This window comes from Lycorma delicatula, chromosome 4 (assembly GCF_047948215.1).
Source record: "Lycorma delicatula isolate Av1 chromosome 4, ASM4794821v1, whole genome shotgun sequence".
Taxonomy (NCBI): domain Eukaryota; kingdom Metazoa; phylum Arthropoda; class Insecta; order Hemiptera; family Fulgoridae; genus Lycorma; species Lycorma delicatula.
Window position 1 is genome coordinate 79936476 of NC_134458.1, and position 15665 is coordinate 79952140.

Below are 15665 nucleotides of genomic sequence, written 5' to 3' on the forward strand. Positions count from 1 at the left end.
TACTGATGTGTGTATAAAGTTTGGTTTCACCTCTTAGTTGTTTTCATTCTATAAAATACTCAAAAAAGTATTCTTTCATTTTTGTAAGACAGGTTTTTTTTGTCTCCTGTTATTTCCTACTTTCAGATAGATCAACTTAGAGATGAATAATCTGTTTTTTCATTTACTGCCCTAAGACATTTTTTTGCTAGGAAATATGGGAATGTATTCATTAGCATAAAATACAGGGTGTAAAAAAAAGAATATCAGTTTTTGAAGCTGCTTAATATATCTCTTAACTTTGACTTACAGTAATGAATCACAAATAAAATTAAAGTTATTCTTACAGTTTTCCCTACAAGTGTTCAATGTGAGCACCTTTTGTCATGCGGCACACATCCAACCAATAGGAATGTTCACCCCGTACTTTAATCAGCATATCTGGAGTAATGAAAGTGACAGCTGCTTCAATCCTTTTGTCAAATCAGGTAGATCTTGTACGAGTTATGCCATTGAGGAGGCACTGTTATACAGTGATGTATGCAGCTTATCAAATAAGTAACTTTTGTTACACTTGCTTCAGTGAAAAAGAATGGTCTGTAAACTTGCCATTGGGATATTATATTGAAAAAATTTAATTGTGGCAAGTCCTTTTCATGTTAGAAGAGTTCAAGGGGGATTTTAACCCCCCCCCCCACAATACTTCCATTATTTGTGTTAATTTTTTCACTAATATGAAATGTTGGCTCATCACTAAACATAATATAATCAAGAAAGTTACTCAGCTATAGTCTGTATGGACACATATGTAAGTATTTCCTTAAAACATTCCACACCAGTGTTGCTTGTTTGCTGCTGTTCTTCCTAAAAGATTTTTTAGGACCACGCAAGAAAGACTCCTTGACATGCTCAACATTTTCTTCAGACACTTTTGGTTGTTCCATACTCTTCCCTTTACACTGACAATCAGTTGCTCCAAACTGATCATGGTGTCGATTTATGTTATTGTCACTTGGAGGAACATTATGAAATTTTCTATGGAACACAGAAGGCTTTCTGTTCAAGAGTTGCCGTCTTTGCTAGTGGAGCTGTCGAGCAAAAAGATAAGGAATCTACAGTCATGCATGCAACAAAAACTGTCCTTTTTGCTCTTTAATTCTAGCCTTAAATCAACACTGTTCACCTCATCCAAGAGATATTATAACAAATTAAAACCCTGACATTATTTTTTGTACACTGAGTAGTTTTATCAGGTTGCGACATATATTTATGTCTGTAGAGGTACTTGCTCACAGCTATTATGGAAAGGCTTTATCACCGTTAGATAGAAAACCAAGGAGATTATGAAAGTAATGTAATATTCTTCTATTTAGTGTGATCTTTTTTTCTTTTTATAGGAGTTGAAATTATTTCACCAGAAACAATTGAGGAGAATGAAGACAACAACTCACCAAAAGAAGAAAATGAAGAAATCACAGAACCATTAAAAAAAGATGATTTAAAAGTTGATTGATAGGGAATTATTTAATAAGTTATTATTGTATTTGAATTAGTATTTATATAAATGTATTTGCCTTTGCCTTTCGTAATTAATTCCAAACGCTTTATGTTAATTTAATTGTTGGATTTTTTTTAACGTGCTAAACAAAAGACAGTGATGAATTGATCCATCGTTGGTCAAAATTATCTTTCTTAATTACTGCTTTAATACGCGTTATAATTGCAAGATCGTAATTATTTGCATTACTGAAATTTAAGTTATTAAACCTTTCTGTTTCTTTTTTTTTTTTACATTTATGAAGTAGAGTCAAATATTTATTTAAATAAATGTCATACATACTTTATTATTACCTCTCCTTGTGTGCATGTAGTACAGTATTTCAATTATTTAATTTTTTGTGTATTTGTTTCTCTTTGATCTGTTATATTCATTTTTTAATGTGTGTTCTGTGAAAGTATTTATTTATACCCATGTGTTCCTTTGTATAGAATCTCTGAATTTATTTTTTCCTGAATTGACTCTACAGTTAAGTTTGGCACTTATTTTTTGTCAGTTTTCATTTTTACTTAATTTAAAATTACTTATATTATTTTATTCTAGTTTAAATATGTGTAGTTATATTATTTACATAATTGGTAATTCAGTGTACTGTAAGCTTTTACAGTTTCCTATCAATATTGTATTGTATTGAGTTAGTTTTTGAAAGGACTGTTGCTTAATGAATACTTGTGTATGTATGTAAATATATTATTAGAGCTTTACCACTGATTTAAAGGGGGTTATAAGATAACTGTAGTTTATTATATCGGTGTTTGTGTAAGTATACAGGCATCTCTTGGTTTATCTCTGTTTATTCTGAAAAGTGAATGTACAGTTACAGGCTATTTCTCATAAAAATGCTGTAAATTGGTGCTAGTTGGAAGTAAATTTAAAAAGTGAAAAACTTGAAAATTATAACTTTGGTGTCTGAAATATTTAATACTTATTTATGTATAAATGTTTCCATAATTTATAAATATGTAGTCCAGTGTATCAGTACATTCATTTCTGTTTGTGAGTTACTCTCTATCTAAAAATGAATCCTCCAAAGTTCAGCTATTTTGCAAACTTCATCATTCTGTTATAGATAATCTCTTTATTATCATTAGAATCTCCATCCTATGCTTTATCATGGACTGTATCCCATTGGTTTTACCTGTTGAAACTATTTAAATATGTTTCAGCTGTAGTACAACTGCCTAATAAAATCCAGATTTCAGATTAGGTAATACTTCTACAGACTTAGGATGTATCACGGAAGGTAAACCTCTCCCACTGTTATTTTTGTCTATATTACATTTTGTAATTTTGTGTCTTGCCTGTTACATATTACTTAAAATTCTTAACATTTATAAACTACCCAAAATTATTCACTCCTTTTATGAAAAAGTATGTTTCATATTTTCTTTGTAACCAATAATATTTTTTAATTCTCCCTTATAATGAATAAGTAGTAAACCTTAAATTAATATCTGTGTACCGATCCAAAGTAATAAGATTATCTTAAAAAGAAGTTGGCTTTTTTGTTTGATAAACTGTTTTTAAATTTGTTTGAGATCATCCTATAATATTTAATTATCATATAATGTTATGAACTGTTATTATTCTTAACGTCACATTTTCATAGTATTTTCTTTTATATAGATTATAAAACTGTCATTAAAGATTGGGACTCAGTGAAATTGCCTTCTGAGATTGTGCACTTTGTATGTTTATATTTTTTGTAGAGTGAATCAAACCTTGATTTGAAAGATTTTTTTGCACTCTAAGGCTTCTAATTCTTCTAGTGGAGTTCTTTGTCCTTGGTAAGTTGCAGAATCTAATCTGTAAAATTACAATCTAAGCCTGAAAAAGAGGATACTCAAAAGATTATTTGTTTGGTTTTGGATTGCCTCATCCAGGAGTATATAGCTACCATTTTCATTGGATTCTTGATATGGTCTACATAGTAGCCTTTCTTTAAAAAAAAAATACCCGTTGGTTTATTCAGGAATATAACATGTCTAGAGAAACTTATTCTCAAGATTGTTCAAGAGAAGATTTAGTAAGATTAGGTTCTTAAATGAAAAGTCTGTAGAGTAATGAAGGGGTGGCTTTACATCATTTAATTATTTCTTCAGAGACCCATGCTTTATTGCTGTTTTAGCTAGTGTTGTGATAATTCCAAAGGCTTGTTTGGGTTTAATAAATGGTTCCTGGGACCTTTTTTGACTAAAATATCAACTTGTTTATTTTCTAACCCTAATTGTCTACAAGTTTTTTCCTATCCATTTTTCCCAAAAATATAACATTACAGCTCATTTCATATATACTAAGGAAGATTAAAAAAAAATAACTGAACAGTTTCAAGAGATGCCTGTTAATTCTTCATTGTTTTTATTCAAGTGAATTTCATAATCCTATAAGGTGTTTTTATCTACATTTTGTTTTTCCTCATTTGTAAACTTTTATATTTATTTTCTCCATTTTTTACAGTACAGCATTGTAGCATTATTTGTTTTATACAAAATTGTTTTATTTAACCATTATTTCATAATTACATAATTTTTTAAAATATTTAACCCATTTACGCCCAGGGTTTTATTTTTGCTATTTTAGATAGTTATTTTTTACTCTTATAGTGGATGCCCGTGATCTAAAAGTCAAACATTGACTTTCGTATTAAATTAAAAGTTACTTTTTTCCATGGGTTCGTTTAAACCCACACGCATCAAAGTTTAACTGAATTGTGCTATAATCTTGGGCATAACTGAAAATCATTTAAAACAAAAACTAATTTGTTATTTAACATTTTTATTTTTTGGGTAAATTATCAGTTTAAGTACAGTACTTTTAGTTAAGTTATAGTTTTTATGATTCTGTTAATTATGAAAAATTAGATTTTCAAAAATAGGACTATGCACTTATGACATTTTCATGTTTATCATCCCTTATTTAATCTAATTGTACTTTTCCCAAAACTCTTATTTAGGATTTGTATGAAGTTCTTAATTATTTATATACATGGAATGAAAATTGTTAGTAGGTATTAAAAATGACACTTATAAATTTATGGAAAAGAAACTTACTTTTATGAGATACCACCACCAGAAAATACATAAAGATCCACAAAGTAAATAAAATTTAATAAACAAGATCAGAAAGTATATTTAAACTTGTTACATTTGGTTTTATTATTTCCTTAACCTTTAAGCTTTTTTTTGGGGGGGTTGGGACTTGTTTTTTGAACCTTGTAATTTGGTGTCAGTTTATAAGATATTAGTAAGTGGTTTCAGTGAATTAAAGTGAAAAAGGTATCTTCGGAATAGTTATAAAATGATTTTTTTAAATAATGCAGTAAGTGATGCAAACAGATTTAATATATTTTAAGTTTAGATCAATTAATTTTTCACTTTCATTGCAGTAATAAAACGAGTATGATTTTATCTTCATTTAAAGGAATTACTTCCAACATCATATTCCCTGTATCAGTCTTCTCAATATCTCTTACACTTAAAATTTGTTTTTATTTTTCATTAATTTTGTACATGTCTAATTAAATAAGACTTTTATCATGGTCATTAGCAAAATGTAATTTAGTTTATTTTATGATAATGAAAATATATTCCTGAAGCACAGATTAAAAAAAACATGCTGGTTTGAAATAAATGAATATTTATGTACCTTTCTTGATAAAATCTAAAATTAAAATATTTATTCAACCTTCTTAAAACAGTGTTTATATTGTAAAAAATATAATTCAAACAATATAATTAGTGATCTAGTTAACTATGGCTGTACACCTACAATTAAATCTAAGAATATGACAAACTGTTAAGGTTTCTAAACATTATTTCATATTAACTGTAAACTATGCCAATTAGATTTTTATACAGTTGACTAGGTTTTTAACTCCACTAAGCTAAACAGAATTCATAAGATATCCCTTAAATATATGCCTTATCAAAACCAATATAATTTAAACTAGTTTGTTTAGAGTACCTAAGTTTAAGTAGTGGTAGGTGCAGTTTTCTTACCACGTATCAGTTACCATAGAAATGATGCCGATAAAATTTTTTGTAAAAAACTAAATCCCGAACAATTTTAAAGCATCTTGTTTTTAAAGATATAAATCTGACTATCTAGGTTTAAGATTTTTGTTATGATGTCTTAATACAAAAATAAAAGTTTGAAGATTACTTTTTTTAAATGTACAGATTCAAAGCAAGTGCATTGTCTTATTTATGGTATGTATCATTCTGTGCCAGACTTGTATTGTGCTGTGCTCAGAATTATTCTATCTTATAGTTCAATCCTATATACTAAAAATTACATTTTGGGCGTATTGTTGGGTTAAGTATAAATATTGTGCAGGTCAGTTGTAGCTATCATATCAACATAGTTAAACAGAAACGAAGTGAAACTCATGTCATTAATATTATTAATTGTCATGTCATTAATACTATTGATTATCATGTCATTAATTGTTATTCTGCAAATCCATTCTTTACTACAACATGTAAAAGCTTTCTGAACACTAATCGTTTTCCTTTTTTACAGTCATCCATATATATCCCCATATTGCATAGGAAAAAAGACTTAGGAAGTATTCGTAGATCATTCAAGATGCTTCTGGCTGCGAAGGATTCTTTCACCATTCCAAATCACCAAGCTTTCCAACCACATGATTGACCTGTCACATGATTGACCTGTCTCAGCATTGTCTTGCTAGACAAGATTCTTAACTATTTGCTATTTTTAATACTGTTAAAAATTGTAAATGATTTTATTTTTTATATCTTGCATTCAGCATGTTTTAAAGTTAATTTAAATCTATAAGAAGCATAAATTAATTTTATTCTAATTTTTTTCTATATAGTGTTATCATTAAAAATGATTCAGTGTAGTTGTGGATTTAATTTAAATATTTTTATGAACTGTTTTGGATCGAGTCTATTACTACCTGCAATTGTTAATTATTTTTTTAAGTATTCAACAAATTTTGTTAAATTTGGTGTAGTGATTAGTTTTAACTGTTTGTCAATTATAGATATGTGATCTGCAACTCATGGTTCATTTATCAATTTGCATGTACATTTGATAAGAGAAACTTTCATTATATACAAGTATTGAAAGACCCTTTTTAAAATATTTTAAATATAACTTGTATTGTATTGAGGTATTGTTAGATTTTTAACTTTATTTTAATTTTATTTATTTATCTTTAAAAAAAAAACTGAAGTTTTAAAATTTAATGTAGTTATTTCCTTTTCTACCACTTTCCCTTAATTTTTTATATAAGTTATTTACAGTGAAACTTCTTTTAACTAGACCCTCATCAAACCACTTACAGTTGTCTCCAGCTAGATGTGAATGATATCAATCTCCACCTATTTGATAATGGCATTGATATTGTGTTAATAAAATTGGCAAAAATAAGAAATGTGCTTGCTTATCATGTTCTTGTATTGACTTCAATTACAGTTGATAAAGTAGACCATCAAAACTTAATTTGGTTATTTTCATAAAACTTGCTAAACCGATAAGAACTGTAACTAATTGCTTCCTTTTAATTGAAAACATTAACGTACTCTGAAGAGTGATGTTTTTGAAATATTCATCTCTCACACAATAAGCTTTATCTGATGATTTGAGAACTTTGTTTTTATCCCATAATAATTTTATTTAACAGATGTTTTCAAATAACCAGCTATTTTTGGCTTTTCAAATATTAGAAAATTGCTGGTTTTATCTGCTATTATAAAATAATACTTGTAATGATAATCCACATTTCTGTACTGATATACATATAATTTTTATTTGACCTTCATATTCACAAACAAACATATTCAAAGACATTGATCTATATAAGACACTGCCTGTAATTTTTCCAGTTATTTTTCTGTATAATTAAATGGTTTAAAAATAAAATTCCAGTTGATAGCGGCATTATATAATGAAGGGTAAATTAGGAAACAAAATACAAAGTTGCAGTGTTATGAAAATTAATAAAAACATTTTTCAATTTTAATGATTTCCTACATTTCGTTTACACTGTAAAATTTTCTTAGTATGAAATATTCCACCTTTATATTTTATCTCCTCTTTCACTCTTTCTGGTATAGATTGGATTAGTTTTACATATTGTTCTTTAAAGTTTTCATTCTGAAGCCATGTGTGGATTGCATTGTTCATCATTTTCTCCTTTATTGTGCAGTCTTACTTCCTCATTTCCCTCTTACATATGACCCATAAATTCTCTAATGTTGAGAATTTATTGTTTCATACCCAGTCTAAAGCAGTGCAGTCTAGTTTTCTGTATTCAACTTTATTTGATGCAGCAATTCAATGAGGTCCCTCAACAGAAAAAAAATCACACACATTTTTTTACTGGCATTTCATTGACTGAAAATTATATTTGGAAGAAAAACAGATTCTTCATCTGCCCTTTGAACAAACTTACAGATGTTTCCCTTCCTTAACGAAGTGCAGTTCATTGGATAAAACCGCTTTCAACTAGTCCTCAAAGGTCCCAATTACAACATGCTTTCCGACCTTGTTCAAGCATCCTATAAACAGTTAAAACATGAGTTTCAACCGACACTGAACCAGTTGTTTCCCTATAAAGATCATGAATTGATATCTTAGGGTTATTTTTTGATAACCTTGTTAGCAAGATGTCTCTTAGTAGTCTTTCTTCTTTTTGTGATTGACAAATCCAGCCTTTTTTTTCAGGCAGATGATGAGCTTTTAAACTCACCCCACTTCATGCTGCAATTTGACATTTAGATAATAAAGAACGTTTAAGGAAAGTTATGATTTTAGTTAATTTTTTGGAGTAAGACCATCAAAAAATTTAACAAAATAATCACAGTAAAAAATTACGTGGTACGTAGAAAAAATTAAATCTAATTAATAATTTTACAAACACTGAATCTGTAATGTAACACTAGATTATAAAAGACAAACAACTGTGAACACATCTTTTACAAAACAACCAACAAAAGTGGCCTTGCAAAGAGTAGTATTACAACTTTACTGGAATTTCCCTTTACAGTGCAATGTTTCTATTAATTGCACAACACTAACTATTTTCTTGAATACATTTCCATAGTACCCAGAAGATTAATATAATTTTGGTTACATCAGAAGGTGATTGAACCCAAATAGTTTGAGCACTGAGTTAGCAAACATGAAAATACATTATTCTTATGGTTTTAAAATCATGAAAATTTTATTATCGAGAGTGGTGTAGATGAGGTGTGTCTGTTTCAGAATTTTACTGTAGTTTATGTGACACTGCTGTTTTTTAAAGATAAGACAGCAGTTACCAATGGGTAACTGCTGTCTTATGATTTAAAATATAGTAGTAGTTATGATTTAAAATATGCTTTAACTTGCTGGGAAGTATTACCCAGGACAAATTTATTTAATAATCATTGATGTACCAACTATTACTATAACTCTTCTAATTCAGTCTAATAACTAAAGCTACCTTAATCATACATTTTTTCTATTTACTTGTTTTTTCTTTCAGAAAAATTGTTCAAGCTGTTAAGAACAGTATTAAAAAAAAATAAGTTAACATAAAAAAAACTTTAATGAATTCAATTATGTAATGTTGCATCAGGGCACAAAAAACTCATAGATTATAAACTTCTGCTATCAAGTATGTTTTTTTTTTTTTTTAACAAATATAATACCATTCATTTTTTTAAATTAATGACAGAGTATTATTAACTCATTTGATCACAAATTAACTGATTTGTCAACTACCTTCTCAAAATTTACATTTGTTATTTGCTCCTTTTTAAACATGATTATATACAATTAAGCTTCAGTCTTACAGACAAACAAATGGATTGTTTCATGTTAAAGTCAAAAAGTTTAAATCTGCAGGTAACTGTAACAAATGCTTTTTTTGTTGAAAAGTTTGTTTTCAGTTAGGTTTTTTTGTTAAATGTAAGGTCATCTGATCTCCATGGAAGCTCTGAATATTGTATTGTGTAGATCAACAAATTACAGTGGTTACAAAATTGTTAACATACTGCACTTTCTTTTAAAAGAATGTTTCTATGCATTGCTTATTATTTTGTTAAATATTCTGGTCTGTTGAGATCTTGTGTGTGTGTGTATATATATATATTTTATTTTAATTAATTTTCAATTGTATAATCAACAAACACTGACTGTGTTCTTATTGAAAACCTTCTGCTAATACTCATGTATTTTATATGTGTATATAAATTATAGTTATTTCAAATTTTTAAATGATATAATAATTTATAATGAAAAATATGGTTGCAGGAAATTACAAATACATCATATATTTTACAGTTATTTGCAATTTCCAAGCTATTGGAACCAGAAATATTTTAACAAAATTGCATCCTTCCTATATTATCTATTCTCAGTTTAAAAAATTTGTATCGTTAGCTGTTACTTGTAACTGCAGTGGTACAACAGAAATTGATAGGAAATAGTATATATTTTTGACATTAAGTCTGCGTTTTGTAATCTTTTACTTTTTTATTAAGGTCTTATATCAGAAAAGAAAGTAGTATTATAAAAATCCCCTCTTCTGTATAAGCCACAGTCTGATCTGTAAAGAAATTTGTAGGTATCCTTAATTTTTTTTTTTCTTTGTTCATGAATTTAGGATGTTCAGTTATTTAAGGTAACATTTGGTGATAAAGGAAGTCACAAATGTAATTAAAATTATTCTGAGATTTGTAAAATGTTAAGTATACATTTGATTTGGTTTGTTTTGTTAAAATAATAGTTTTAAATAACTCATTATTAATAATTCCAATGTAAAATTATATATATGTTTGGTATTTTATTTTGAATTAATATTTCTTTAATCTGATAATGTAATTTTTATTTAATATAAAATATATGATAGAAATTGATATTAAAAAGTAATTGCATTACATTTGATATGAACAAATGAGTTAATGAGAATTTTTTCTGTTGTAGTTTTAAAAACATATGAGAAGTGTGTAAATATATGTAATTATAAGTATATTATAAACAGGTTAAATAATTATTTATAAATTGTAAGAATATATATGTGAGTATTTATTTTTTAACAAGTGTGTTTTACAAAACATTATTAATGCTGTAATTATTATAAAATATGTATACACATAATATTTTAAACCAAAAGTTAATTTTTATTGTATTGTTAAATCACTTAAATGTGAAAAGTGTCCTGTTATCAAAGCAAGTTTGTGAAATCAACTATTTATAAATTATTCCCTACTTTAAGTTAATAATACTTGTTTTTATGGTGTATTCATATAAACATTGTGTTGTTTTATGTAGTGATTATTTTAACTCCATATTTCTTTATTGTACTTAAAAAATGGTATTGTTTACAATTTAAGTTAATTTGCAATCTTTAATACATTTTCCAGGTTAAAGAATAAAAATGTTGTTATAATTTTCTTCTTTTTTTGTATGATATAACTAGTCATATTTGGTTAATTTTTCTTTCTATATACATAATAGATTTGGTGATTTTATTTTTTATTGTATTAGTGGATGTTGTATTAATTTTATTTTTTTGGCAATGGAATATCAAGACCCATTACTGAATGAAGAAGTTCTTTTTGATTGTAAATGATTATATAAAGTTTTAAGTTATAATACAGCTAATTTTAGTATTAAATTTTATAATAGTTATTTATTCTGTAAAATTATTCATTTTTGTACTTAAGCAAAGAAATTTTTTAACTGAAAATCTGATACCAATATGGATAGTATATCATGTGAAATGAATTTATAGAATTGTGTTTTAATTACTGGGGAAGCCTTATCTTTCTTTTTTATAATGTCCACCCTTCTGTGATTTCAAGGTAGTTAATTATTCATTAAAAAAAAAAATTGATCACAGTGCTAAGTGGCCAGAGTAAAAGTAAGATAAGGATCAGCCTTTTCTTATCACCACAGATTAAAATTTTCTGTGCTGGTTTTATAGTAATAATAACCACAAAAAATACATAATGATTTGTTGTACGTCACTTGTTCTACATTTTATATGTAGGGTGTTTCATTAAGAAATCTATTTGTTATCAATAAAAATGGATTTTAAAAAAACTTTTTATTTGGTTTTTATTGACCTTTAATTACATAAATTCTACAATTTTTGTTTTGAAGTTTTATTTGGTTATAGGCAATTTAACAAAGTAGATTTATAGCAAACCTTTTTTTTACAAAAATTTTCTCAGAACCTAGTGAACCCATTTTTTCAAGTAAGAATGCATTTAAAATCATTATTGATTTATTTGACTTATAGACAAGAAATATTTTGCTAAACGTATTTAGAAAACAAAGTATTTGTAAGTCCATATCAGTATGGATTTTTGATTAGAAGAATATGCCTATAAAGTATGAAAAACTTCCTGAAACACTATATGTATACACAAGGTGTCCCATGAAGAAACAGAAAGAATTTCAACACATGTTCTACAAATGAAAATAAAGAAAAAACTCATATAAACATGGGTCAGGAATTGTTTCTTTATTAAGTTATTAGCTTATGAAAAATTTCACTCTGATTTACGCTCCAAGGGTGAAATGAAGCTGAACTGAAATTCTTGGAACTTAAAGGATAAGATTTAATGATTTCTTGTGGTTTTCACCTAAAAGTTGAATAAAACAGGTTCCAGGTCTGTATCTAGTAATTATTTAAGGTTTTTTGTAAAACAAAACAAAAAATGGGTATTACAAAATAAAGTTTTTTATGTTTGACAACAATTACTTCTTTAAATTTCCATTAAAAAATCAAATTTTAGAGAATTTGATTATAAGAAAATCTATTTAAAAAATATTTATTAAAAAAAACAATTTAAGATCTAGACCGTACTACTATATTGTATTGTAATTTTAAACCAAAAGTAAGAAACATTTCAATATTGAAAAATATCTAAAAACAAAATCAGTCATTAAAAATAAATAAAAATACATTACAATTATTTTTTAAAAAATGGTCTCCTTAACTGTTGCATAGTATTTTGCTTGTTTAAAAATTCCTTGGTCTGCTCTTGTTAATATATCAGGATTTTTTCGTGTAACTTTAACTGCATTAAAAATTTTTGCAGCTAATTCTTTTCTTCATGTATTAACAATTTTATTTGACCCCACAGGTAGTAGTTGATTGGCATTAGATCAGATGATCTAGGAAGCCGGTTAATTGGTTCACCATGTCTGATACACTTGTTTGTAAATCTTATATTCAATTAATTCAAACTTGTCAAAAATGAGAATGAGCAACTTCATGTTGAGAAATAATTTCTTGTCTTATTAATAATGGAACATTTTCTAAAAGAGGTGGCAAAATATTTTCTAAGAAAATTAAGAACACATTTCCTGTTAAGTTATTTTGAAAAATAGATGGTTCAGTTTCATACTCTCATCAATAACACCTCATCAAATATTTACCTCCTTAATTCAGATTCTAAGAATTTCAGTATCATTTTACTCTTGGAACAGAAATTTGGGAGAAATTTATCACAAGCTGCTAACTTGAAAACAAGCATTTCCTAGCCAATGTTTAAATGAAATCTTTTCTTCATCTTCACTTGTAGAATATCCTTGAAATTCTTTCTGCTGCTTTGTGAGACATCTGATATATATATACACACACACAGAGCATGTCAAATTTGTTACTTTATAGACATATTCTTCTAATGAGAAGTGTCCACATAAGTATAAGTGGAAATGCTTAGTTCTCTAGTAACATTTAGTGAAACATTTTGCCCAGAATTTCATCCTAAAGGTCAAATAAACCTATATTAAAATGTGTACACAAATTATTGAGAAAAATTAGTGTTTTGATATGCATTCTTAAATGAAAAATTGAAAAATGGATCTACAACTTTATCTCCAGTAGTTTCTGAGGAAATTGTTGTAAAATGCAGAATTAAGATAAAAAAACAGCTTTTTCAGATTTGGCATAAATTAAATTTATTAAATTGTTAGCAACATAAAAACTTACAGCCAAAATTTGTAGACTTAATTCTGAAACAATTGATGTAATAAGCCAATAAAAACCAAATAAAGTTTTTAAAAATCCATTTTTATTGAAAACCAACCACTGCAGAAAATATTCTGAATGTTTCATTATAAATGAGTGAAGATTCTTTGCACACATGCATGCATGTCTATGTATGCTCTGGCCTCATTTCGCTTATTCTCAGAAAAAGTTGACTTAAAAATTTTGTAGTACAACATATATATTGGACTTTGAAAGTCGTCTTTTTTTTTTTTTTTAATCTATAGGTTTGACCGATATTAATATAACAATTAAAAACTTATTTTTTTTGCAAATTTTATTATAATTTAATAGCTAATTATTAGTGTATAATATTATAGAGATGCTAATGTCTTATTTAGATAAATATTTTAAAGAGAGTTGAGAGGGTAATGAATTTCAGCAGTTAAAGCTTATATCCCAGAACAGTTTTTAAAAAAAATTTGAAATGATGACTTCCATTTATATGACATTGATGACATTAAATTAGAGGTATATTTGTTTGCCTTTTTATTGCCTCTTCAACACAAGTAGTAATTGCAGGGAAGAGATTTTTTAAAATTGCTTCCTTCAAAACCATCAAATGTACAAATTTTAATCTATTTTAGTTTTCACCTATTCTCTTGTAATCTATTAATTATCGTAGCATATGTCAGAAGCGAGGCCGGGAAATTCATGTAATTTGTTGGTGTTTTTTTTTTATGTTACTGTGCTGTACTTGTGGAAATACAAATTAATTGAAATTTAGATTATTACTATGAAATATTGTATTCATAACCAGCAAGGCAATAGATGTAGCAGTTGCATCCTCCTATTTGAGTTTTTATATTTTTTTGCATGGATACATGTAAAACATTAGTTTAAGCTCAGAGAACTGACAACGAAAGTGAACTTTTACCCATGATTTGTTTACCATAAACTGCCCAAGAATGTTGGAAAAAGCAGTCGTGCTGAAATGTGCATTGATACTGAAAGTGGACATTTTGATTAGCTAATATTACATTATCAAAGTTAATTGATGAATGATGTATTAAATAATAATTTGGTTTTGTTGTAAAGTTATTTTGAGAGAGAGGTCTTCCTTTTAACTCATTTGTACTGGAATTTTTTTTTCGCTGTTTTGTTTTCGATAAAAAATAATTTTTAAATTTTATTTTGTTTCTTTTAACCTGAAATTACATCAATTTTCTTAGAACTAAATTCTCTACAAATTTTGTCTTGAAATTTTATTTGGATATTGACAATTTAACAAAGTAAATTTATTCTAAATCTAAAACATGCTTCTTGAATCCTAATTTTTTTGGAGTTTTATAATAGAAAGCAAAAAAGTGTTTTGTTTTGAGACCAATGTATATATGAGCATTTTTCATTGTTTTGATAAGAAGAATATGCCTATACAATGTGGCAGACACTGAAACACCTGCCATGTACACAGTGAAACGTCGCTGTAGCAAGAATCTCTTTTGCAGCAATATTTATTGATCTTTTTACATTCTTATATTAAGTAATGTATTTTGTTTCTTCTAGTGTAGCAGATAAAATTCCACTAATCCCTCTGCAACAGCAATATTTTCCTGGCAATCAGGTAATTATTCTTTCTAGTAATATATTTGATTATGAGGTAAGAGTAAAACATAATGAATACAGTAATAAAAGTAACTCTTATGTTATTAAAACCTATTTTACTTGTGAGATAATTATGTATTCCATATGGTTACATTAATCTTCAATACAATGGATTGTAATATTTTAAATCGTAAAATACACTAGTTATTTTAAATACAATATTGTATTAGGTTTCAATTCTATTTTGAAATGACAGATCAATAAAGCAAAACAAGTTTTTAGTCTATTTTATAAAGAAAGACTTACCTATATTTTCAGATAGGAATTTTCACATTCCTATCTGAATATATGAATATATGGTATTCTACTGTTGGTATTATTCAATTGATTTTGATCTGTCAGTCACAAGAAATTTTAAGCTTTGGTTTTATGAACATTACTTACTTTCTTGTTTACTTATTGCTTGTCCTTCAGAGAGTGGCCTTTTCTCATGTTAGGTTAAACTTTCTTTGTCTTCCATGTACTCAAAAGAAGAAAGAAAAATTGTAATTCTTGAGTTAGTCT

General features: G+C 27.0%; 1 protein-coding gene across 1 annotated transcript in view; it reads left to right on the forward strand.

Annotated features, from left to right (window-relative positions):
• Lnpk (zinc-ribbon metal-binding protein lunapark) overlaps positions 1–14686 on the forward strand; it is a 68651-nt gene extending 53965 nt beyond the window's left edge. The window contains exon 9 of the mRNA XM_075363409.1: positions 1377–14686. Coding sequence (XP_075219524.1) covers positions 1377–1492 — 116 coding nt within the window. The 3' untranslated portion in view covers positions 1493–14686. The remainder of the gene's footprint in view (positions 1–1376) is intronic.
• Positions 14687–15665: the final 979 nt, after the last annotated feature.